General features: G+C 42.7%; 1 protein-coding gene across 2 annotated transcripts in view; it reads left to right on the plus strand.

The window, feature by feature from the left end:
- Positions 1–6,432: 6,432 nt before the first annotated feature.
- Positions 6,433–26,532, plus strand: part of EGFL6 (EGF like domain multiple 6) — a 46,914-nt gene continuing 26,814 nt past the window's right edge. Inside the window, exons 1-5 of one of the 2 annotated variants that reach the window (XM_075095618.1) lie at positions 6,433–6,579; positions 13,015–13,127; positions 15,260–15,352; positions 18,259–18,378; positions 22,116–22,235. In XM_075095618.1, coding sequence (XP_074951719.1) covers positions 6,512–6,579; positions 13,015–13,127; positions 15,260–15,352; positions 18,259–18,378; positions 22,116–22,235 — 514 coding nt within the window. In that variant the 5' untranslated portion in view covers positions 6,433–6,511. The remainder of the gene's footprint in view (positions 6,580–13,014; positions 13,128–15,259; positions 15,353–18,258; positions 18,379–22,115; positions 22,236–26,532) is intronic. The other variant, XM_075095611.1, reaches the window with a different exon arrangement.

Consider the following 26,532-nt stretch of genomic DNA (forward strand, 5'->3'; position numbering starts at 1 on the left):
CTCTCTATACCAGCTCAGTCCCAGTTCAACAGGGGTTGTCACAGATAATGGTGACAATGTCAGCTAATGATGATGATGAGTAATAAAATAAGAGTGGCTTTCTCTAGCAGCTAGTCTGATCTATACATTGGGGCTCAAACCCACTTGACTGACTTGTAGAAACTGTGTGAATGACCTAAAATGGAAGCTCTCCTGTGATTACTGAGAGCAACATCTGATTATTAAATTCTTAACCATAAAGGTTGTGACAATTTTACTGTAAGATTATTTCTGATTAAGCTAAAATGGCAGATCTGTATACTAAAATTGCCTTAAAATATCTTTTTAATTTTGGGGGCAAAATAGACATTTAGTTTAGCATATTTATTGTAAATAATTTCAGTCTTTATGACCTGTAAACCAAATGAAAGTAAGTTTTTCCATTATGTTTTTATTGACCTGGCAATTTTACTGGCAGTATTGTGTGCGTGACTGAAAGCTGCCTATTAAACACAGTGATGGTACTCATTTCATGTGACTGACAAGGGAGACATGGGGGGCTTATTCTGTGTTAGTAAGAAACCTAGTCAACCTCAAAGCCATATCTCCTTGTGGGTCAACTCCACCTTGCAGGGGTTTTTTATTATTATTTATACATGAAATACTCACTTTAAGCACAAAAGCAATTTCCTATCTGTGATAAAAACAAGATTTATTTTCAACAAGATAGAGGTCCCTGAGTTGCAGGAGGTGCAATTTAAAAGTTTGTGTTTTCTTACCTGTTCTTGCAAAGCTCAAGCCCTTAATGAAATCAACTGCAAAGTGCTGCAGTGTTGTAACAAGAGCAGAAATGGGCTTGCAGAACGTGTCACATTTTCAGGCTTTTCATTTCCTCAGCATAAGCTCATTTTCACACATATCTCAATGGAGGACATGATCTGACAGCTGTAGAGATACAATACTTAATGCAGGGGGTGAGCAGGGGCCCCCCCCCACAAATTCAGAGCTGTTATGTCTGTTCACCCTGTTTTGGGAAACCGCACCCCAAAGGGGCAAAACCGTCCTGTCATGGGGCCTCACTTCAGTCCAGAGATGACAAACTGGAGTATAAAACATAGCTAAGATGCAGAACAAGGGGCAGTGCTTCATGAAACAATAATATGAACGGTGTTCAGTCTAGCAACAGGATTAATAATTGCCATGCCATTAATTCCCCATTTTGCATTCTAGATCTCAAGAAAATATATGGACAAGAGGAGCCATGAGCTCTGCTTTGGGACCAGGATTACATGGAGTGAAAAAGGGTTTTGCTGAAAGCTGAGAGAGATTCCTGTAAGACATGTTAAATAAGAGTCTGGAAGCCATGGGCCACTCTCATGTCAGCCTGGTATGAAACAGCCCCTGTGAGAGCTCAGGGCAAGACTGGGAGAATGGTCCAAAAGCTCTCCATTAGCTCTCACTCAGGAGGCAGCCGTGCCTGCAGCACCAATAAATAGCTCCCTAATAAATCACAGGGAATGGGTGCTACCCAGGGCTGGTCCCATTCCAGCAGGCATTGCTGTGAAATACTACTTAGCAGGGACCACCAGGGCTGACAGACGATGAAGAAAATCACGCTGACATTTGGGAGCAGCCCAGAAAGGCAACATATTCCCCTGAGCCCTGCTGCAGGACTTTTCCTCTCATTTGTACAGGTGTGAATGAGGGGTTATTCCACTGAAATTTGCTGCTATAAAATACATACAGATTCACTGGTACAAAACGGCAGTATTGACAAAAATAAAACCATATTCTCCACATAGCCAAGGAACATACAGAAGTGTGTTTGTACTAGGTAGAGCCTTTCCAGTGGACTACTGCCTCTTCTGGCTGAAATGGTAAGAGTGGCACCAAAAATGTACTTATTTTTACGTATATGTATGGCTCACAACATCCTGTTCTTATTTTGGAATCGGTTTTTAAAGCAAAACAAAGACATTATAACAGAGCATTACTTGTGTTTATGACTTTACTGAAGTTCATCAGTAGGCAGGGTCTCCTAATGAGTGAAAAGAAGCACAATCTTTGTCAGGCAAGGAGTCCTCTAATAGAAAAAAATCTCTCAGAAACTCTCCTTTTCAGATACCTCTCTTTTAAGTTATAAAGTTCCTTCACATCTTCTCTTTTCTTTCCAAATTATCTTCTAGTGGTTTTTTCTGCTGCTTTTTTTTTTTGTGTGTGTATGTGTGTGTGTGTTGCTGCTCCCTGGAAAAAAGGTGTTGTAATATCAGGGCTCTGCAGCTGTGCTAGTGATTATGTGCTGCCATTTATACATCTATTGCAAAAGAATGTTTCTTCTTCATAACTTGCCTGTTAGGAAAAATATGTATGTATTTTAAAATGCATTTAGAAATACACATACTTAAATCACACATTTTCCAAACAAATGTCAAAATAACTTATTTTTGGCAATAAATTCAAGATTTTGCATAGTCATACAAATGTATATTGAAATAACTGACTTCCTATACCCCATTCTTCAGCTAGTACTCTTATTAACTCACCAGATGCTTCCTGGCCATAAGGAACCACGTAAGAAAGTGGTAATGGAGAAGCATAGGTTGGACATTTCGTGAGTAATTTACTCAGTGCAGCCCAGCTCAGTTTGCTCCAATAATTTCTCAGCATTACTGATTCTTCTTCTTCACCTTCTGCCAGAGCACTACTTTTCATACTCAGAGGAAGGAAACCGCAGATTTATTTTATAAATATAGAATCCACATGTATTCTATATATAAATCTGTCGCATTTCAAGGTTACATTGAGCCTGTGCATTTTGTTTGTAAGTGAAAAAAACCCCAAAGTCCAGGTGGAGCCTTTTTATCACCTCACAACTTCTTTTCTCTATTTCTACACACCAGAGATTAAAAGCACGTAGAGGTTAGCAGTGTAGAAGGTCAACACTGACAATAGTAGCTGGGGATAAGTTGGAGTGAGAAACCATAAACGCATTAAAATACGCTCCACCTTGGGTTTGAGTTTAGCAAGTGCTCTGCTCTGGTGGGTTCTTGGTGCACCCCAGGGGAAAGTAAAATCTCCTGATATCCACAAGCACTTCTAAAAGTGGCCTACAGCACACATGCTGTTCTCTCGTCTGTTCTTTTACTAGAAATTACACTTTTATCTGAAATTATATCCAGTAAGAAAGACTGAAGACTCTTCTCAACTCTTCTGTCTTGCAATTCTATGTCTCCATTTCCACTGGTACTGAAAAGCCTTGTAGAAGGCATTCCCAAATTCATATTCCTCTTACACAATCACTGACTACCCAGATTAAAAAAAAAACAACCAACCAACGAACCAACAAAAAAAAAACCTACTATGCACTTAAGTCTGAACTTTAATATTAGTGTGTTTGAATGGAAAAAAGAACAAAGAGAAGGCAGAAGTCATATTGAAAGAAACTCCTGAGTTTTTTCTCTTCATCCTCTGGAGAAACGGTCCATGCTATGGACAAGCACAAGTGATCCTCTGGCAGCTCAGTGAACATTTACAGTGGGCAAATGTGAGTTCGCCTTCCACTGCAAGGCAACAAGGAGGTGGCTGCTACAGCCAGCAAGCAGATGGGCTACATCTCTTGAGCTGGCAGAAGCCGTGCTGCTCTCGGGCCAGCTGCAGACGTGACCCTTGGCAGGTAGGAAGAAGCTACAGGACTGCACGGTGGGACGCAGGAGCATGTGCCGTGCTGGCCAGTGAGAATAAACAGGAGAGGATGTCAGGTGCGAGACTAAAATTCTCTATTGTCCCCATAAATCTGCATTTCCCACTGGCAAATCGGCGTGCTTAAACTCTAATAGAAGCCATGGTTTACACGCTGTGGCTCAGGTTGGTTATAGCAGCTGATCAAAACATTTGCACTCCCATTATAATCAGGTATGGCAAGTGTAATTTAAGAATTTTCCCAGAGTCATAGGTAGGAAAAGTGTAGTTGGAGTCTTGACCCCTTGTGTGGTGAAAACGCATGTAACTTTTTGGATGGTTAAGGCAAAACCAAATTAAAATGGTAAGTGCAAATAATGTCCATCTCCTGTTTCACTCATTACCATCTTTTCAGGGATGGATCATGTCCTGATACTTGAGACTTTCTCACCTTGGGAATCATATGGCAAAATGCTGCATGACAGGGGATCTCGGGAAAGCTTGGTATCTTGTGGGCTAGAAGGGCTAAAGAATGCACATATTCATATGCTAGCAAATATACTTATGCTCAATGAATTCCATTGTTCTTGCTTCTTTAATTATTGTTCTAAATCAAGGACAGAATTTCAGGTAAGCATTTTTGACTGACCTGAATAGGCACTGCTGCTTCAAGTACCTCTCTTGAGTGTATGTGTTGATACTGCTCAGCAGAGGATTAAGCTGGAGTGACTAAAACAGTTGCCGTCCCAGCTTTCCCTGGACATTCCCATTCCCATGGCAAGGATGACAGACAACCAAGCTGGCCAAAGGCTTGTGCTTAAAATCCCAGCCTAATCTGCCGAGGCATGCTTGTTGACACCCACAGAACTGAATGGGGTGACCCACGGCAAGTGACGGGGTGAGAAGATCTGTTTTCTTTTCCTGCTTTTACCACAGACTTTCTGGGTGATCCTAGATAAGTCACTTATTCCTCGGCTTTCCCTTCTGCCAAAAAAGGAAAACTAGTCCCCTCAAACTCCCAGCGATGTTCCAGGACTGACCTCACGTTCACAAGGGTCTGTGAGATGACTGAGTGGGTGGTGTGATTCCAATGCAAACAGGCAAGAGTGATAAAAGCTTTCCCTATTTTATTTTGTGTTAGATACCTTATCACTGCAATCAGAGCTACTCTACATATTTCATAAGAAAATAACCAGCAAAAAAATGTTGGTGGGTGGTAATAGTGGTATTTTTACTCCAGAACTTTCATTGCAGGTCAGAATTCTCTTGACTTAAACTTTCAAATTTGTTTCACCACTACTTTCATAAATATTTCTGCTTTCTGAATCAACCCATTGATTGTGAATATTACATTGCATATGTATTGTCAGCACTTGGGATTTTCAAGTAGGAAGTACCATTTCCTTGTGATTACTCAGGTTGTAGCCTTCTATCAAGCTGGCTTTTGCAACGGCTGCTCTTTACACTACCTGGTCTAGTTCTGGATGCGTCCAACTAAATATGGCCTCAGAATCCAGAGCCCAGATACTTTTAACAAGAACACTAAATCTGCCTAATATCCCCTGCTTTGTACAGGCTCTATGCTATCTCTGCTGATTCTGGCTGCCCTCTCCGTATGCTCAATAGAGCGGAGTTGCTTTCAAGAGGAACGACTATCTAGAGCTTGAGGTTGGGAAAGTTGTTCACAGTAGGCTCTGGAAATTGGGAACAGAGCCAATGCTTTTTGACACAGCACTCTTTATTGCCAAAAAGTGTTTAGCAGGTAGGCTAGTGTGAATGTTGGCATAAAAAAATTTAAAAAAGACATACGCTTCTCCTACTGGGTGCTTTTAGAGTAAGAGGAAGGCATCAAGGGATACAACTCAGGCAGAACATAGCTTACCAATATTGCACTGAAAAATTTTTAATTGGCTGGCAAACATCAGTCACATCTTAACCAAGTTTCTCCATCACTGCAAAAAGAGGTTTCAATTAATCTTGGAAAAAAAACCCCACACACAACAACAACAACAACAAAAAAACCCAACCCCAACCAACCCAAACCCAAAACCTAATAGAAAACCCCGCAGCCCCGAAATGCAAGCATTATCCTAGGAGGATGTACGAGGGGGTGAGGCAGTTCATTGCCGCGGCGGGAACACCGCAGCCGAAGGACTAGCTAGCAAGAAGTAATGTCACCAATTAGCATTAGCAGCTTAAACAAAAACTTAGCCGTTGCCTTAGCAGCCTAAAGAAAGTTTGGCCGCTGGAAGTCCTGCAATTGAAAGGCGAAACCTGCAAATCTCCCAGTGCAAACGTTACTTCCCGGTGACGAAGCCCACGGCAGGGGTGCCACGGCGGAGCGCGGGCGCCTGCGGGGGCAGAGCCCGCGGGACGGCGCCGGCTCTTGCAGGGAACGAGCTCACATCGCCGGGAACGAGCTCGGAGCAGCGCCCGCGCTTGGTCCGGGGAGGGGCCCGGGGGGCCGCGGGCTGCCGGGGCTTTCCGGGGGCGGGGGGGGATGGGGCACCGCCGTGCCTCCGTGCCCACACCGGCGGGGCAGCGGCTCCCGGGCTGCAGCCTGTCCCCCTCCCTGCTGGGGCGACCCGGCGGGACGGGGGGCTCCGCGTCCCCCCTCGCCTTCTCCCGCGCCGCCCTGGTCCCGCTCGCCCGGCGGAGCCGCTCGCCCCGCCCGGGGGTCGCTGCCCGCCCCGTCCCGGGGCGTGTGGGACGCGCACGGCGAGCGCGGCCGGAGGCGGGCCCGCCCCGACGGCTTTATCAGCCCCAGCCCGTCGCCCCTCGCTCTCCCTCCCACCCACCCGCCCCACCGCCGCCGGGCCAGCCGCCGCCCCACCGCCGGGGCCGGGGCCGGGCGATGGTGCCGGCGCCCGGGGCCGCCCTGCTCGCCGCCCTCCTCGCCGCCGGGCTGGCCGCCGCGGGCAGGTGAGCGGGGGCGGCGGGGGTGGGGGTACGAGGTGTTGGGGAGGGGGCCCGGGGACCGCTGCCCCGTTCCTGCGCGGGAACGCCCCGTGTGGGGGCCGGGGCTGGGGCCGGGGGCTCGGCCGGCGGGTGGCCGGGTGCGCTCCCTGCCGTGCCGGGGCGGGGAGGGGGGGAAAGCCGTGCTCCCCCGCTGGTGCGGCTGTCAGCGGGTCCTTCCTCCACCCGTGTCCGTGGGGCTCGCCGCGGCGGCGGCAGGTCGCCGGAGCCGCCGTGTAAGGGCAGGTACGGCAGCGCCCCGGCTCCGTGGTGCTGAACGCCGCCCGCGGAAGGGTCTTAAGGCTTTTCCAGCCGGGCCGTGTGCCGCTTTGCGTGAGGGAATCGCTCCAAAGCTGCGGGGCTTTTTTACTCGGCGGGGGGGGGAGAGGGGGAAGGTAACTTCGGTGCAGCAGCGAGATGCAAACGACGAGAAGAGCTGCACCACGTATAGACAGGTGTGAGCCGCTCGAGTCTTCGGTTTGCTGGTGCAAAAAGACACTTTAAAATACCACTGTCGTGACAGTTGTTATGTTCTGTGGAGACAGGTACACTCCGGGAAGAGAATGAGATTTTTGAGAGAGGACAAATAAAACTGTTAACTCCAGATTAAGCCCTTCCAATGTTCCCCCTCCCAGTTCCCCAGAAGCAAACAGAAGGCCCCAAGTGCTGCGGCAAGGGAGCAGCTGGCAAAAGGAGAATTCACAGCAACTGGGGATGAAGCCTTCAAGACGTTGCGTGGTTTATTTGTTTAGTATCAGATTTGTGAATGGGAATGTTTATGACCGACAAGTGGGAGCGTGCGGCTCCAGCAGACGCAGGGCCATCAAGTGGTCACCTCCTCAGGAACTGGAAGTTTATGAACTCCAGACCTGCTCTTACAGAAAAAAAAAACCACATTTGCTCTCAAAGCAGAGCTCTGTTCAAATGCCCACGTTAGTAATTCCTTGTTGTTGCATATTTGCATTTCAAACACTTTGAAAGGTACAAAACCACAAAATAAAAGCATTATCTCCTTCCAGAAGAAAGTATGACCTGGAGTTGCTCAAGCAAAGAGGGACATGGTTGGTAAAAATGGTGTGATTTGACAGTGAGTCATGAAACCTACGGGAAACCTACAACCTCCCTAAGGCTGACTGCGCTACAGCCTGCCTTGTCCAAGTTAATGTCAGATGATGGTGGCAGCAGCTCTTTTCCACCAAGATTGTCATTGTGCCTTCTCCATTGGGAGGAAGGGGAAAGAAGAGATTTCCAAACATCTTGATGGAAGTCTTGGATGAGAAAGGATAATAATCTCTGAATACCTAGGAGGAAGGTACAGGAAATACTAAAAGTCAGAATGTTTGGAAAAAATGAATTAATTATGGTGATTTTTGTCTCTTAGAAGCGTAGCTTTCATGCCTGGACTTTTTTCTGCTCTAGGCACATCCTTTAAGGAGTTTGGTGGGCACATGAAGCCTTAAAGGAACTTCTGCAAGCCCAGGCTAAACTTCATTCGGTGTTGTGGGAGGGACTTGCAGTGAAGCAGGACTGTCGCCACTCTGAGTGCCTGAAACTCGCTGAAGGGATATCTAAGACACAGTTATTGAAAGATAATGAGTGGCACTTTTTTGTTTTTACTTAATACAATTATAGGTTAACTTTTTTTTTTCCCAGGAGGAAGTCACCTTTCAAATAAACTTGGGTAAAACCAAGCAAACAAAAAACCCAAAAAAACAACCAACCACCACAACAAAACGCCCTTATGCCTTTATTTGGAAAAATGTTCAAATGTATCTCTGCATGACCTAAGCTCATAAAAGACTTTTAGGAATTTCTTTTAAATTGCTAAGTTGCAAGATACCATCTTTTTTGTCCTTCGGAATATACCAGTTGAAGAAAATTTTAGGTTTGGTCCTAGTGGGTTTTCCTAGCAACAATGTCCAGAAATTTTTAAGAGGAAAATTAAAGAAAGGGACAATATCCTGTCTTTGAAGTTAACTCAAAGCTGCTAAAAATATAAATGAGACCTTCCCCCCTCACCCCCCCAGCAGCAGGCAGCTGTTGTATGGGCAAGAGCTGACCGAGAGTGGCCTGTAGAGATCTTATGGGAACAGTGCACTAAATCTATTCAGCAGCTGTGTCTTGAAGGAAAAAAAAAACCAAAAGTAAAAGCTTCTCATAAATGTTCCTTTCCAGAGAAAACTTTAGTAAAAGACAGAATATTAATAGGATCTGAAAACAAACAACTGTATTAACGCAAACCATACCTGACTTTTCTACCTACCTGGTTAAATCAGGCTTTTGAAGACTTGCTTGCTCACCCTCTGCAGCTGTTACCGTCACATAACTCAGTTCAGACAGGGCTTACGCTGCTTGTGATCGCTGGTCAGGAGAACATGACAAGTAACTTCTTTCACTGTTGGGATTTTTACTTCTTTTTATTTAGCTGTTACTGGTAAAATGGCTGCTAACAAGGATTACAGTCCAGCCCAGCTATCAGCCCAGTTATTATATTTGAAATTTTTGACTGCCCATTGGTATACAGACATGTTTAGTAGCTTGGATTTGGCCTAGGTCATAATTAATTTCGAGAAACTGATGCAATGTAAAACTGTTTTCTTATTTTGGAGAATGAAACAACAAAAATGGGGGTGGGAAGAGTCTGTTGGATAAGCAAGTCCCAACATTCAGGCGTGCTTAATTCCTCCTCTTTTACCAGTTCTCGTAATATTTTCCTTTGCAGTTGTTTGTGTATTTAAACTATTGGGAATATCAGTCCTGCCCTATCAGCGAACTGGCTCTGCTGGAAGATCTACCTAGCTCCTTGATCAGTGGAGCAGGTGAACTGTCTGAATATGTTTTATTGTAAATACATTAAGTTTTCTTTTTTAATACCAAATTAATTAAATCACTGCAAGAAGTCAAAGGTACTGTGTAGTAGTTTAAGGTCTGTCCTCCCCTCACACACCCAATTTCTTTTGTCTGCTGCTCACACCACTGTAGGAATAGGTATATAGCTTTCTGGTCCTGGCCAGTATCTGAATGCTTTGCTCTGAATTGATCTGACTTCTTTTGGGATAGAGTTCAACATCTTCATATTACTCCAGAGAGGAACATCTTTTTTCAGCAGTAGCTGAGTAAATGGGACATAACTTAATTCACATCCATATTCGTATCATTACAGGCAACATTAGATCTTTCTCAGTTTGTGAAAGAGACTATGTACCTTAAAATTAGGTAGGAATTGCTCTCCTGGTTCTTCAATGCTCCTCAAGACCCTTACCCCTCTTGTCGCTGTGTTCGTATTCTTGTGTCCCCCTCAGAGTATTAATGGACAGTAGCACACGAGCAAAGGGACATAAATTGGCCTTTCTTTTAACAGGCTCTTCCCTCTGTTGTTTGGAGCTGCCTGACATGTAGCAGGAAGCAATCAGATCCACTCTCAGCTTTTGGCTTGTTCATCTGAAGCCAGGTTTTTCATTCTTCATAGCTTTGATCATCATATATAACATACACACTTCATATTTCTTCAACACGAATGTTAAGAACTGTACACAATACACCTGATATGGCAGCAGTAATACTTTCCTGGAACTTTGACCGAAACACCTGAGAGTTCCACCTATTTTGTAATGGTGCTAGTGGCTCACAGTGATCTTGGGGTAGCAACTATGGCCAGCTCTTTCTTTCTGTCAGCTCGACTAAGGAGGCCCTGGCTTATTGTAGAAGTTCTTTGTATTAATCTTCAATGATTTTTGCTAAATGCCATCCTAGTGGTGTCAGCAATGTCACAGCCGCATAAAATCAGTTCCTTTCTGCTGCTTGGGCACGCTGGATGACTCAATCTGCCACTTGTTACCTCTAGCACTAGTGCTGTAAGCTGCTGATTCTCGGAGGACAGAGTTCTTCACTAGAAATGTAGAGGCCGCCCTTGCCACTGACCTGCACAACAGTTTGACCCGCATAGTCTACCTTCTCTTGTCTTTCTTCTTCAGTCACATATTTAGGCTGCAGGTTCTTCAAGGCCAGGCATTTCTTGCACACTGAGCAGACAGTGACAATCACAGCAATCTCACTCAGGCCTCTAAGTACTCCCTGTGAAATCCTATAAGAATATCGTATAGGGAGGGATCCGAAGCATGCTGTGCCTCCAGTCTGCAGTACTTCTCCTGTCCAGGCGGGTCCATGAGACGTTCCCCCAGAAAGTATCTGCCTGTCTGAAATGATCTCCTCTTTATAAATTTCTTTCTTTTGCACAAAATGCTGAACTCCTGACAGCAATAGCTGAGCTGATGGCTGATGGTTCTTCACCAGTCAGAGGGACTAACCTGGCAAAACTGGTTTTCCTCACATATTTGGGGACCTGAGTGGGCTCTCAATGATCTAGTTGACCTTTCCCACTGTCAAAGGTATTGGCTTTAACTTGGTGTTTGTTGTGGAAGTCAGAACAAGTGAAAGGCCTTGTCCAGGGCAGTATCTATGAAGTTCAGCTGCATTCAGTTTATTTGCAATTTGATGAAACATTTCCCAGTTTTGTCATGTTTGTACTGAAATCTTGTGAGATATTGTATACCTCGTAAAGACACTTTCATTATATGATTTTGAAGTCAATTATTAAATAAAACATTACTGAATGAATTTGCCTTCCTGTGAAAATGAGCACCTTTTGGAAAGTAACGAGATCCTGATTCCTCCAAGTTTCAGGCATTTTAACCTTCCAGGTGAGTCATAGCATTATCCAGCTGCATTCAAGGGGATTTTCTGGGATGTAAGCAGAATATACATTTACTATCCAGGTGAATTCCAGGGCACTTTCTAGCATGTAAGCAGAACATATGTTCTTTAACTTGTATGCTTGCAAGTGATGTAAGCCAGCAGCATTTGGATGAACAAAATGGAAAAAGGTTATTTTATTGTCTATAAATGCAGAGGAAGTGTGCACACATACAGGAGTCATAGCTGTTCAACATGTTTTTATTCCTGTCTGAAGATGTACTCCTGTAGACGGCATCACTGCGTTCATGACAAAGGCTGGGTGACTTTAGAACAATTTATTCCAACACTGAAGTCTTTACTTGCCACTTGCCAGGTGACATGAGAACCATCTCTTCATTCAGGGTATCTCAGATACATGAGCTTCTGCATTTCCACTGAACTCCCTTCTCTTTCCAATGATTCTACTTCTAAAGAAAACTCTGTGGTAACATCTTGCATCTTTGAAGCGTATGCATATATTTATTTTACTAGTTTGCCTTAGAGATGTTTGCAGTAACTGTTCCAATAGAGGTGCAACCCTTACAGGTAAGCACCGGAGAATATGTGCAAAGCACTGCTGTAGGGTGATAAAGCAATGCCTTTATTGTGCATCAGACTAACAAATGCAAAAGTTCCTGGCCTGTTGACTTTTTTCCATTTTGTTCCCCACTGTGGGGATGTTTGTTGCTGTGTATTGCCCCCCTCAGTATCCCAAATCCCTTACTGTGAAATTCTCGCAGATAAGGTGTTTTCTGTGTCAGAAACACCACTTTGGAGTCTTCGAAGAAAGTGCGTTTTAAATTATGGCCTAGAAAAAGCAGTGGGAACAACGGGTTTTGGATAAGGAAGAGAATTTCATCCAGGGGACAGGCATGTGGTAATGGAGAACTTAAGTAACAGCAAGCAGAGGGAGAAGAGAACCTGAGTCACAGCATCTGTTGCAGTGAAGAGTAGGTCTAGAAGACTTACACAATTGTGGATTTCCATCAGATTTACAGTTTTGGCAACTAACGTTGCAGGTTTTCCAGCTCTTGCAGCTGTTGAACTGCACAGTGACTTTGAACTCCCTGAGCTTATTGGCAGATTAAACTAATGTTAATTTGTATGGTCAGGGAGACCCATGCAAGCAGAATGCACAGGACTGTCTGCACTTATGCAATCAATTTGTGTGTATGCAGTGGCTACAAGCCTGCAAGTCACCAGCTTTTATGGGGCTGACTGATGTTCAGAAAGCTGCTTTTCTGTAGAATCAGTATTTCATCATCCAAAGCAATAGCACTGTCAGGTATGGCATCCCCTATCCAATAATCCAGATTCCTCATGTGGCGCAAACTGGAGCAGCCCCATTGACTTCACTGATATTAAAAATGACTCATCCTAGCAGGGCACCTGGCTGTATTTTTTGCCTTTGCCACGTTTCTCATTAGAAAGGATTTATGTTGCACACTGTAATTTATTGCAGGTGAAACATTCCCATCTCCCCTGTTTCTCCAAACAAATGCAACTTTGCATTCCTGTCTAGGAACACTGTTGAATGCTCCAAGCTCTGGTGAAACGAAAATGCCTGACAGTGGATAAAAGATGAGGGAAAGATACAAAGGAGTACATGGAGCAATGGATTAAAGTGTGTGTGCCTGCTGGAGCTAGTGTTTATCCTTCTTTATACAGCTCGAGAGCTCATGGGCAGCTGGTGACTGTGAGCCAGCCTGGGGTGTGCCGCTATGGTTCTAGGTTGGATTGCTGTTATGGCTGGAAAAAGAACAACAAAGGCCACTGCGAAGGTAACAATAACTCTTTATGCTTGTTTCCTCTCCACGGCTGTGTACTTGGTACTAATAAAGGGATTTCGTATACGTCTGCCAGAAGTTACAGAAAGAAACCTTCTGAGGAGTGAAATCTCATAACTCTGTGAGAGAGTGAATAAAATGTTTGAAAGACCATCTGCTCAAAAAAGCAGAGCTTTGGGTAAATAACACTAAACAATAAGATACGTATTCAAAAATTCTTAGGTCCAGAAGGAACCATATGTTTTAAACTCCTGCACAGCCCCGGTCAGTGCCTATACTGTTACAGCCTCAAGTAAGTGCCAAAAATGCAGTGACTTCTAATGCTACGTATGGAACCCTGAAATGTTCGGGTTTTTATCAGTTGGTATCCTTTCTCTTCAGAGTACACAGCCTCTGAGAAGCAGGATAGTTTAACTTTCTAAATATATAAATAAAACCCAAGCAATAAGTGCACCTGACTTGAGCTTGGGTAGCTGGCCAGTGTCTGGTCTGTGGATCATTTGCTTAATGAAGAGTCAGTTATTCTTAAGAGACTTCAAATTTGTTAAAGGTCTTCAGATCCCAAGGAGAAGGTGATGTAGAATTTCTCTCTAGATGTACTTGGGCAAAACACAACACAGTCATAAAATACATGTTCAGGAATCTTTCTCAGATATTCCACTTGTCCCAGAGAGTTTGGCATTGTATAATCTGGTGAATTTGAATAGAAGCTTAGGGTTATTCATTGCTGAAAATCAACAGACTGACGTCTAAAAGGGAAAGACACGAAAAGTCTCTGCTCTGTATATATAGCATGACAGTTTAAAAACGGAAAAAACTGATTAATACCTTTATTAATATTTGCGCTTTTCTTAATAGCACTTTAGTTTTGATGCATATGAATGCCTTGAGGGACAACTGGCAAATATAACTTCAATCAGCCAGTGGAGTAAGATATTTTGTTGTAAAGCAATAGGGTGCTTTATAGTAAAATTCAGTTTTCATAAACTTATGAGTCTTCTTTGGAAGATTTCTTTAAGCCAACTATAACGTAGTTCTGCACTGTAAATCCAGATGCAGTGGTGCTCTCTGCTTCAGTGTTAATACTCAGCTAGTTTCACACTATGTCACGCTGCATTCAGGGATAGGGGCTGTGTTGAAATATGCCTTAACCTCAAGAGCTGGTACATCTGAATGAATCTTTAAGGAAGACACCTGAATTCAGCAGTATGAATTTTAGTTAAGAATTTTACTGTGTAGTGACTACCACTGTGACTTCCATATTTCCTATTGTTTGGACAGCAGCTTAATTACACAAGGTAGCGAGATGTGCATCCTGGTGCATACTTTTTCTCTGTTTTTCCAGAGCTAGTCCTGTTTTAAATGCATGTTTCGTTTCCTTTTCCTGAATAACCCTCATGTTGACAATCGCATTGACTTTAGGATCCTTAAGCCATATAAAAGCCAACATATAATTCCTGACTAATCATCCAGAGGGCTGAGAGTTGGAAAATTTTTACTTTTTAATGCATCCAGGCTAAGCACAGCCCCTTCAAGTCACTGTAAACCTGATGCATTTATACATATTGGGATCTGTGGTAAGGATAGTTGCCTGATCATTTGATGGATGTGCTCTGGATGTTCCACCATGGGATGGACATGTTCCTCGGCTGTAAGTGAGGAGGTCCAAGAGTGGAAAACTGCTGTAGGGTAATGTGTCTCTTGTGGCTGCAGGAATGCTGTTGCCTCTTTCCCACTCCAGATGCCAAGCGCAGCAAGTGAGGGTGCTGGCTAGCTGCTTCTCACATAGGCTTCTTAGAAATAGGAAAAGGGCAGGAGTGCAAAACTAAATGTGAATCACGGCATGGCATAAAAGGCATGACGGAGAGAGCTAAATGGAGCCCCTTCTTTTCCAGGTCTTTACAAACCTGGAAAGCCACACACTCGTAATCCTTGCTAGTGGCACTTTTCTCCAGCAGAAATAAAGTGCTCATCAGCAGCTACCATGCCTGAACTAGTGGGAGAGGTATGGAGGATGTTGAACTTGTGCAACAAGTTTTTAGGTGACTAAGTAGGCCAAAAGTTCTCAAATAGAATATTTCTAACTTTTTCTTTTTCTCTCTCCTTTCTCTGCCTGACTCCCCCAGCTATCTGTGGACTTGGCTGCAAGTATGGCGAGTGCATGGGACCAAACAAATGCAAATGTTTCCCTGGATATACAGGGACAACCTGTAATCAAGGTTTGTGCACATGGGGATGTTACTCCAGAAAGCAGACTGTTGATGTTCTGTCTCCTTATCTTGTAGTAAGGGTCGTGTCACCTACCAAAATAGTAGAGCAAGATATTTTCTTGTTTACATAGAAAAGCTTAGAGTTTAAGGCTCTTGGATCTCCAGCATCCCAGACAAGCTCTAAGTCTCCTTCAGCACACAGAAGTTTGAACCTCTATCACGTATCTCCTGTGGGCTGATGACAAGGGCAAACTGGCATGTTTATAGTCAGAGGATTAAGGCATGGAGAGATTATATAGGAAATTAAGAAAAGCCAGAAGTCAAATCCAGAACCCATGTTATTTTCTTAACTAGTAACCCATGTTACTTTCTTAACTAACCCTCTCATGAGAAAGACACGCAATTATATGCTAGATATGTAATTTCTCAATCCTCCTGGGCCAATGCCATCTGTTTGCATATGCTGATTGGTATTTTTTGAGAACACAGAATCTGGAGTCTTTGGGATTGCATATTCGGAAACTTTGAATGCAACACTTTCTCTCCATAAACTTGCAGTTAAACATTGGAATATTTCATCTAACACATTGGTGACAACTCAGTCTTTTTTTTCCTGTTCTGATCTATGAGACCCCCGTGTTGGATCAGATGAAAGGAGCAGGTCACTGTGCATGGAGAGGGGCATCCTACTGCAGTGCAGATGAGTGAACTGCAAGTGTGTGAAGGAAGCAGGACATAATGGCCACACCAATGAATGGTTCTCTCCTTGCTACCTTCCTAAGCACCTGCAGCCTTTGCTTGAAAACATTGCATTGATGAACTAAACACACATTTTTCAGAGTCAAAACAATCCATTTATTACGCAGTATCTGTCAATCAATATGCTATAAAGCTATACCGTTAAGCGTTTTAAAAAACTCCATTTTTTGCACTTTTGATGTTGCTTGCAGGGAAATAAGTCAATCCCTCGGTACCCCTAGAGTGGAAAGTGGCACAGCAGCCGTGGTTGCGTGCAATAGATACGTAGGTATCACAACTTCAGCCTCTAAACCCAGAAGTTCAACCCCAAAAGTGATTTGGCAGCTTAAATGTTACCAAAAAGCAACAGAGACACTCCCAGCTTTTAGGTGTTTTCTGTGCAGTAACTCCAGCTGGATTTGATATGCCCTCCGTACGCAAGCAGGTCAGTTCTTCACACTTGTAGTAGATCCAGAGCCTGAGGCTTGGTGGAGGCACTGTACAGACCTACATGTGAAAATTGCCTGTTAGCTCCCTGCGCTCTTCTACCTTCTGAAGCGTGGCCAGGAATTTTTTAGTGAAGTGGTAGCTGGCACAGGCCAAGAATGTCCTGGAGTTATTTCAATAGTGTAGCCGTATAGGTGGTCATGTTCCAGCAGCCAGGAATGCTCAGAGCCACTTTTAATTTACAGGCAGATGTAGACTTGGTCTGTCTTTACAGCAGAATGTCCTGCTGAGCAAGCTCAACATGAGCTAACTGAAATAACAGAGATAAGGGAACTGTATTAGTCTGCCACTGAGTCTGAGCTAAACTAGCCTTATCTCCATAGGGTCTCTCTTAGAGCTGCATATGCTATCTGTGCCTTACTGTGCATTGTGCCAGATAGGTGCAGCTAAGCACTTTTGAAAATGTATGGTCTAAGTGAAATAACTTTTGTTCCTCTCTAGTTTCTTTGTTATGAGAATCTTCATTATTTAGTGGAGCCACAGTAGCACAAAAATCCAGTGTGATTTGCAAGCTGATAGGTTTTCCGCTTTCAAGCAGACCCTATGTTTAAATAACAGAATGCAACCCTCTTTTTCTTCCCTGGACTGAGCTGTAACAAACACTTCTGCACATGTACAACCAGCACAAAGTTTATGCTTTGAATGGTCTGGAGATTTTTCTGTGGTCTGCAGGGCGCATAGACATGGGAACAGATGCTTCTCCCGTTAGAAGTGGAGCTGCACAAGCCCAGTGCTTGGAGAGTTGCATCTTTATTGAAATTATATTATTGGTGATATGTGCCGTTAAACACATGTTGAATGGGCTGCATATGCTGGTACATTCTGTTAATGAGTTCTGTCTGTTTCCTAATGACATTTCAGACTACAAGCGGGAGACCTGTCTGTTCACAGAAGTCACAAGCACAGATGTCCCCTTGTCATAGGACCAATAACATTGTCAGCACTGCCTGTGTCAGCACTGCTCTGCCTATACTACACAAATTAAACTTCTTAGGATTCTAGCTTTCGCCCTGTGAAGGATAGCTATTAGGAATTTAAAATTAATTTAGTTTCTGCAAAGCCTTTTAAATCCTGGATTTTGAGAAGTTTTTAGGGTGTTTTTATTCTCAGGATTTTGGGATTTTTGAGACTTGTCCTTTTATTCTTAAAGTCACATCATTTTTATCATATATTTTATTTCATTTCCGCTACTGATAACCTATGTGCCAACGTGTAGCTCAGGAAAAAAAAAAAAAAAAACCCTTTGTTTAACTTTCTCTCAAGTTGATTTGCTGTTCTGAGTCTCATGTTTTTGCCTTTCTAGTACAGAGGTCAACTGGAGGGCTAAAATCTCCAGCTAGAATCAGAGGAATCCAGAAAAATAACTCCCAGAAAAGAGACTAACTGCAATTCTCTCTCCATCCCTCTACCTCTTCCTAATAAGCTGCCAGATGTGGCCAGAGTTTGCATTAGTTTTTCAGGTGCAGACGTCTGTGTACGTTAGTTTTCCTAGCAGCCTTTCAGCCAGATGGTCTGCTAAACTCTCATCTCATCTTGCAAGGGGCTGGCTCATTTTCAATCCAAGCGATTCTACTGTGGGGAATTCAAGGCATTAGGCAATATTATCCACCTATATGTATTAATACATGTATATAAACCCAGCACTCACTTAATTTCTATGACTTCTGCAGATCTGAACGAATGTGGACTGAAACCACGTCCCTGTGAACACAGATGTATGAATACACATGGCAGCTACAAGTGCTATTGTCTCAACGGGTACATGCTTATGCCAGATGGCACATGTGCAAGTAAGTAATAGAGCTGATAGGACAGGCACATCAAAATCATCTAATCACATTTGATCCCAGCAGATTTTCTTCTTGTGATGAATGGATTTAGCTTATGCAGGATAGGATCTTTGCCTCAGCTCTCTGGTACTGTCTGCAGCTGAAAGAGGCTTTCTATTTGGCAGTATCTGGATAAAGTAAACTAGGTCATACTTGTATTTTGGCATATAGAGGAATTTTTGTCCCGGTAGAAGAAAAAATCTTTAATAGCGTTACTTCAGATGGAGGACAGCTAGTATAACCCTGGTGTATAGTCCTGCCAGTTCATCTATTGAATAACGATGAATGAATCTATCCAAGAAAAGCACCAATATAGACTACTTTTTACTGTGCTGAATTTCATGCCATTACTCCTTGCATTACCTTTGTGTGTTTTCTGACTTATTTATTTTCTCTGAGTGTTGATATGCTTCCAACACTTGCCACCAGCTTCTTGCAAACATTTGTTCACTGAGCAAAGGCTTATCTAAACTGTATTTCTACCTGTTTTCTTTCTCTTTAAGCCAGCAATGTCAGGGAAAGTATTCTTCTTTCTTAGCCAACATGATTTTTCAGACCTGAGGAAGCATCTTCTTTTTCAATGACACTGTTTTGTTTGTAGAAATTACTTGGTTTTTTCTTCATCTGAGCTGTTCCATACTGGTATTTTGGCTTTGAATTTCAAAAACCCTAGGTAACATGGTGACAACCCTTCTCGAGTCCACAGGACTGAAGCAGATGCATCAGTTGGACAAGGAAGCTAGCTGGTCTCAGCAGTGGAGCAATCTGCTTGAGAGGTCTGTCCTAAAGCAACGGACAGATCGGTGTGGGATGCAGCACATCCTTTCCCATGCATATGACAGAGAACCATAAAGGCTTTGTCCTCTAAACCCTAGAGACAGCCATTCACCAGGCAGGGTGAATCTGGCAAGTTTGCTGTCAGTTTGGGGATAACTGAAAGAACACCCAGCCTTAGCAAAACCCCGCAGAAGTGCAGGGTCTGCAGCTCTAGGGCAGGCAGCCAAGCCAGAGATCCTACTCTCTCTCTCTCTCTGGAATTGCTGCAAAAGCTGCCCATGGCCAGAGCTTTTGGAGTCTGCAGTACAGCTCAGGGTTGTGCCTCTGCGTTGCTAATCATGGTGGATGTCACCAGCAGACAACAGCTGCGGGGCCCTGAGATCCCTGAGAAATGGATATGTATTCCTTCCGTTTCTTCCAAGATAATTTGTGTATCTGCTGACATCATACACTGAGCAGTTTCCACTAAGGCTCAAAACCAGTGAGTTTCACTGTCTTATGGACAGCTGAAGTTGAAATAAGCCAGAACTACAGTCAAAAGTTTGAGCCCAGCAGCAGTATTGTTCCATCCATCCCTCACTCCTGCTCCTCTGAGCAAAACCACTTTCTACAGCCACACTTTGGAACCAAGTTGGAAAACTAGATCCAGGTTGTTGCCAACCATTTCTGCTGGATTAGCTTTAAGTCAGTCTTAGTTCAGGACTGGTTTCCTGATTTAAGAAACTCTGCATTTGTATGAAATTTGTACCAAACGCGCAGTTGCACCATCTCTTGCTTAAGCCAGCACAAAACGCTGAATTTCTCAGCAGAAGTAGTGGCCAGTGTCAAGTATATATGCAAAAATTGCCTGAGCAGCTGTGAGCCCTGGAGCTTGCATTTCACTTTGGCACATGGAAACGTTATTTCTCAGTGGAACCTTGACTAACACTGACACAGAATGAAACCAAATTTCAGGGGGAAAACCAGGTTTCCTGTAGAAGGGAAGTCTTCATTCTTCACAGTTCTAGTGAAGAAGGCAAAAAAATGCTCATCCAGCCTGTGCTTCATTAACCCAGGCCATCTGCCACCTCCCAGTTACAAAGAGCCTTTATTTTCTTAAGCAGAAACTATGGTTATGAAATGAAGCAGTAAATTATTTACTCAAGTAGACATTATTCTTGGTTAGGTCTCCTAGCCTCCCATTTCACTTGATGCTAACTTGAGGTTGTGCTCAAATGAAATGCCAGGTTATTTAACCAACTCTCATTGTTTTGTTCAGGCAAACATTCTGAGCATAACGTTGCTCCTTTTGAATAAAATTCTCCATGATGTAAGTCTCCTTAGCAAGATGAAGTCCACCTAGTCTGAACAGTTAGGCTTATCTGTGACCATGCCAAGGGACTGTGGAGCTGGAAGAAGGGTATCAGAAGAATGTGGCTTAAAATAGATTATAAATTAGTACCTAACACAAAATCACCTAAACTCTGCAGGAGTTCCTATACTAGATGTGATTAGCAGGTCATCTAAGCCAGTATTATGTCTCGTCAAAGCCAGGAATAGGAGCTTCAAACAAAAGAGAAAACGGATGATTATTGATTAGAGAAGAATAATGCTTAGTAAGTTTCTTTATTATCACTTAGGAAGTAGATGATGTGACAAAGCATTATGATTTACAGTCCATCTTTTTTTAACTCTTATCTCCTGTATGTTCTCATTCTTACACAAGTAAAATGCGTTTACAAATATGACGAATTCTTGGTCTTGAACATTTATCACTTAGCTACAATGTCTAAACAAACCAGCCTAAGAAAAGTATTTTTATCACAGATTAAAGAGATTAATAGCACACAGAACTAATACATATTGTATTTTACATTGAAATATGACTGTAGCTATATATGGACCTGCACATATCATTGTCTTTCCTATACACTCTGCTATTATACACTGTTCTGAATGTGCTAGTACCTCTGACAATAAACGCGTTGCATTTTAAAATAAAAGTCATATAATTTGCTACCTAAAAGGTGACGTAGTTTCAAGTTCTTGCAGTTGGTTTCTGTTTCAAAAACACTAACTGTTCTAGGCTTTCCACTCACAAAGAATCCATACACAGTTCTGTTTCCCTGAGCACATCCAGAGTGAAGTAGTCAGAGATACTTCCTTTGCACACACCTCCATCTCTTCCAGTAAACACTTCCAAATACTACTTATCTCCCTGGCATCATAACACTAATGCTTCCTGGATATCTTCAGGATTTTAGAAATATCTACCTACATATTTAATACATTTCTCATATTTTTTTAGACTCTCATAGGTCTCTCAGACAAGATCTAGACCCCTGTATTACTCTTTAGAGGCTCATCAAACTAATCTCCAATATTTCACACTCCTAACCAACCTATGGGAAGCAAGACTTGTGTTCTGGCTAGTGCCACGTTAGATTCAGGTATCTGTTCAATAAAGGGTCAAACTAAAGGGCAGGTTTTAAGTCCATCAGGCTAAATAGTTTTTTAAATAAAATTCTATACTAGAAGCATGTTTAATTGTAAGCAATAATTACGATTCACTACTGAATAACAGTTTTCTGTATGGTAAAACTATCACAACGGAAAATATAAAAAACCTTTTTTCTGCTTTGGGCAGTTCTGTCTCTGAATCTAAAAGGTAGTAGTACAAAGTCACAGAAATGGGAGCAGAGAGAAAAAAAGGAACAAGGGCAAATAAGGAAAGAACAAAGTGAAGGAGAAGGGGAATTTAAGATTTATCTCACGGACTCCTGAATTGTATTACTAATGTGCTAATGTATAAACAGCTTAATTAATGATGAATGGAATTTTGCTGTTCTGATTAATTTTCTGCATTCATCCAGATCTGACTTAAACTGTGCGATCCCCACCTACATTTTTGCTCTTTTTGTGACTTTAAATACTGTTTTTAGGTTCTACGACATGTGCCATGGTGAATTGCCAATACGGATGTGAAGAAGTCAAAGGGGAGGTACAGTGTCTTTGTCCATCTGGTGGCCTTCAGCTGGGACCAAACGGAAAGACGTGCGTTGGTATGGTTAGAGAACTCACTCTCAGCTTCTTTTTCTATAGGATCCCAAAAAATTTCAGTCTGGGGAAAGGTTAATAAGTAGTTAGCTCTCCTCACTGGCTTGAATAATGCTTCTTGTTACTTGCAGTGTGATGTAAAGCTTGCATGATTTTTTAAAACTGTTTGCATAATATTGGCCATGTAATTCTTCAGGCAACTCCCATCCTCAATAAATAATTAAATGTTTTGACACAATTTGGAGCCATCAACAGATTGAGTTTCCCTCTATTGCTCTGAGGTCTACAATATTTTGCCTGCAGGAAGCTATCCTACTGACATAATGCATTATAGGATTTGGGGGTTGTGTTTGGATGGGTTTTTCTGTTATTGTGATAACCCAGAATTTTTCTCCAGAAGCCTCAGCATCACTTTACCTGGGGGTTTCCTGTGTGATGAAAAAAAAATTTACTTACAATGCTTGGTACTGTTCTGTGATACTTTTTTACACTGTCGTACGACAAAGCAGTGCTACAGCATTGCAATCCAACGCTAACTTGGTACCCAGTTCAATACTGAAGCTAAATGAGCTCCTTTCAAAACGCAAGAGATGTGAAACAAACCCTCCAAAGCAGGGACCACTCCAACAACTAGAGAAGAAGGGGCAGTGACATGTGTGTCAAGGAGCAGCAGGAGCAGGGCTGTGAGCCAGGAGCCATGTCTGACCCCAGCATCTGCAGGGCTGTGCCCTCATAAATCAGGTCTAGGGTCTGCCCAGGCACCTGTCCAAAACCTGGAATATTCTTGTTGCTGTTCATCACAGACAAACCTGAAAGGGTCTGAAAGTGTTCATTTTTCAGACAAGATGCTCTTTGTTTAAAATTTAAGGGAAACACTGTTTTGTATGTACTTTATGCCATTTCATTTTAAAATAGGACCAGTAGCAGAACTTCATATGGGGAAAAAAACCAAAAGAATTTTCAGTTCCAGATTTCTTCTTTACAATAGTTCTATCTAATTCTTGAAATGCAAGTTGTCCTTTTGATTCAATAAGTACATTTTCCTGTAAAATGCTAACTTGTAGCATTTGAACAATATCAATTTAAAAAAAAAAAATCCAGAAAATGGTTTTTGTTTCCTTCTTTCTTACTTTTCCTCTTTCCCAGTCTAGCGTTCCTTTCCTAGTTTCACCTGCCTCTAAATGGGTAACACCCCTAGTCAACCCCAGAGAATGACATTTTGTGGTTTTCAATCTTTATTCCATTCAGGCAAGCATAGAATCATAGAATCATTAAGGTTGGAAAAGAACTCTAAGATCATCGACCCAACCATCAACCCAACACCATCATGTCTCCTAAACCATGCCCTGAAGTGTCACATCTACAAGTTTTTTAAGTACCTCCAGGGATGGTGACTCCACCACCTCTCTGGGCAGCCTGTTCCAGTGCCTGACCACTCTTTCAGTAAAGAAATTTCTCCTAACATCCAGTCTAAACCTCCCCTGACGTGGCTTGAGGCCATTTCCTCTCATCCTATTGCTTGCTACTTGGGAAAAGAGACCAACACCCACCTCACTACAGCCTCCTTTCAGGTAGTTGTAGAGAACAATAAGGTCTCCCCTCAGCCTTCTCTTCTCCAGGCTAGACAACCCCAGTTCCCTCAGCTGCTCCTCGTAAGATGACTCAGTCTTCCTCATAAGGCCTGTTCTCCAGACCCTTCACCAGCTTCATTGCCCTTCTCTGGACACGCTCCAGCACCTCGATATCCTTTTTGTACTGAGAGGCCCAAAACTGAACACAGTACTCGAGGTGCGGCCTCACCAGTGCCGAGTACAGGGGGACGATCACCCCCCTGCTCCTGCTGGCCGCACTATTCCTGATACAAGCCAGGATGCTGTTGGCCTTCTTGGCCACCTGGGCACACTGCTGGCTCATGTTCAGCTGGCTGTCAACTAACACCCCCAGGTCCTTTTCCACCAGGCAGCTCTCCAGCCACTCCTCCCCAAGCCTGTAGCGTTGCATAGAAGATTGAGAATTGCATCTGGGAAATATTTTATTTCCTAGACCTGCCCAAAGTAGAATGGAAAATAGAGAATGGAAATTTCTCCTTGAAGATATTCAAAAGCTATTTTGACATGGTCCTGGGCAACTGTCTCTATGTGTCTCTGCTTGAGCAGGATGGTTGGACCAGATGACCTCCAGAGGTCCCTTTCAACCTCAACCATTCTGTGATTTGGTGAAAAAACTTTTTGCGACAAGTGCTATTTACTAAAATGCCTTTAGCAACATACCTAATGACATTGGTGATTTCACATATTTTTACATTCTTTCTGTCACAATCATGCAAGTCCTCCAGATCATAAAGGGCAGCTTGGACATGATACCTTACAGGCAAAGAAGAACTTTAACTTAACTGTAGCTAATCCATTTCTGATGCTGCTTACCAACGCGTACTGGTTGAATGATTCCTACAGCTTAAAGAATGTTTTAGGTGTTGAGAGGTTTAACATTCATACATAAAAAATTAATTTCAGCTGCAATGGCCAAAACAATATTTTACTTAACATTTGAAACAAAAGATTAAAGAAATGCATCAATCAAAAGACGCTGCTGTGTAGAAGGACAGTTACTATATGAATTGTTCTCCTTAACACACAGCTGTAACATCAAGTCCCATATGATGGTTGTATGGCCTGGGACTACTTTATCAGTTTTAGAAGCAATCAGATAAACCCATACAGATACTTGGCTCAGCTTCCAAACTATAAACGCACCAACATGAGAATGCTATTTCTTTCCTACAAACGAAATGAGTTTGTAGTTGGAAATGACCTGCTTTGAATAATGAGCAATGCTTTCAGACTACTACCAGTCACAGTTAACATCTGAATTATTTAAGAGCTATTTGAAGGTGAACATTGTAGACATATGTACTTAAATACAATAGATGAGTGGTTCTCTTAAATCTCTTATTGAATTATTCAGGCAGCTCTTTTTATTCTTTTGTATTGAGTCCATTTGTATTCACTTTGCCTGCTGAAACGGATTTGGAAGAATGCTGATACATATGATAGAAGGTAAAATAGACAAAAGGGTGTATCCAGTAGTTGGAAATATCAGACCCCTTCTTTCTGCATTATGTGGTATGTCGCTGTATTACTGTCACTACTTCTCCATCTGTAAAATGGAAGAGATAGTAACATCCTGCCATATACCATAATGCTTAACAGATTATACGATACACTAGTGCTCCAGTATTAGTCACAGAAACACTATAAAAAGATAAATGTTTGAAGATCTGTGGCTATTAGTCTTAGCTTAATCCTTCTAAGAAGCTGCATTATTCCTGGACCTGCAGAGCAGAACAGCATATTAATGTGTTTCACTTTTCCACTTCTACATGTGCATAAGTGAAAGAAAAAAATAACAATTCTAGATTTAAAAAAAATTTAATCAACTTAAAGCTGTTGTTCTAAGAGTATGGTGAGTCTTTGGTGTTCATTGCAGACATAAACTTCATGCTAGGATTGAGTGCAGCAGGCTTGTCCTTTAGCTTGTGACAGACCCTGGTCCTGGCAGAGAACTGAGAACCTGGAGAGGCCTGGGAAAGCCCTGGAGGCTAGGGAACAGAGACCATCATCAGAAATGTGTAGTGTGGGCAGAAAGGGATTTTTTTGACTACAGGTTTGTTTAAATATTTTTCTGTTGTTGTCCACTTTCCTTCGATCACCTAAGCACTGAAGAAGAATGGTAGAAATGATAAAAAGGTGAATGTGGTGTCCAGCAGCACGTCACAGCAGTTCTAAGCTGTAAAGTGCAGCAGCGCAGCACGATGAACCATGTGCAAAGTCACTGCTATGTGCTAAAACGTGATAGGGAAGGACAAATGCCGAATATCATAATTGGCGCTATTGTAAATTGACATTACAACAAAACAAATCAAATTAGTAACGTTTAATTACAATGGTTGTTGAATAATGTTCTTAAGCTCCTCCCATACCAAGCCTCCTCCTTCTCTCCCCAAAACATCTGTTCTTGTCATTTACCTTGCTTGGCAGACCACTTGCAGTCTGGAAACTCTCTCCTGCTATGTCTGGACTCAGCCCACCAAGGCGAGATGCAGAGATTCAGTAGAAAAAGCTGATGCTGCTCTCAGTTTCCTGTTTCTGGGGCTTTCTCTTAAACTAGTCTTTGACATTTCCTTTCTCAGGGAAATAATGGAATTGGTGGAGCTCCTCCTGACCCTGCTCCATGAACTTAGGGCAAATCATTGTCCTCAGTGGGGAGAATCCCCACTGCCGGTTACCCTTTATTTACTGTGCC

Source organism: Phalacrocorax aristotelis, chromosome 1, assembly GCF_949628215.1.
Source record: "Phalacrocorax aristotelis chromosome 1, bGulAri2.1, whole genome shotgun sequence".
Classification (NCBI taxonomy): Eukaryota; Metazoa; Chordata; class Aves; order Suliformes; family Phalacrocoracidae; genus Phalacrocorax; species Phalacrocorax aristotelis.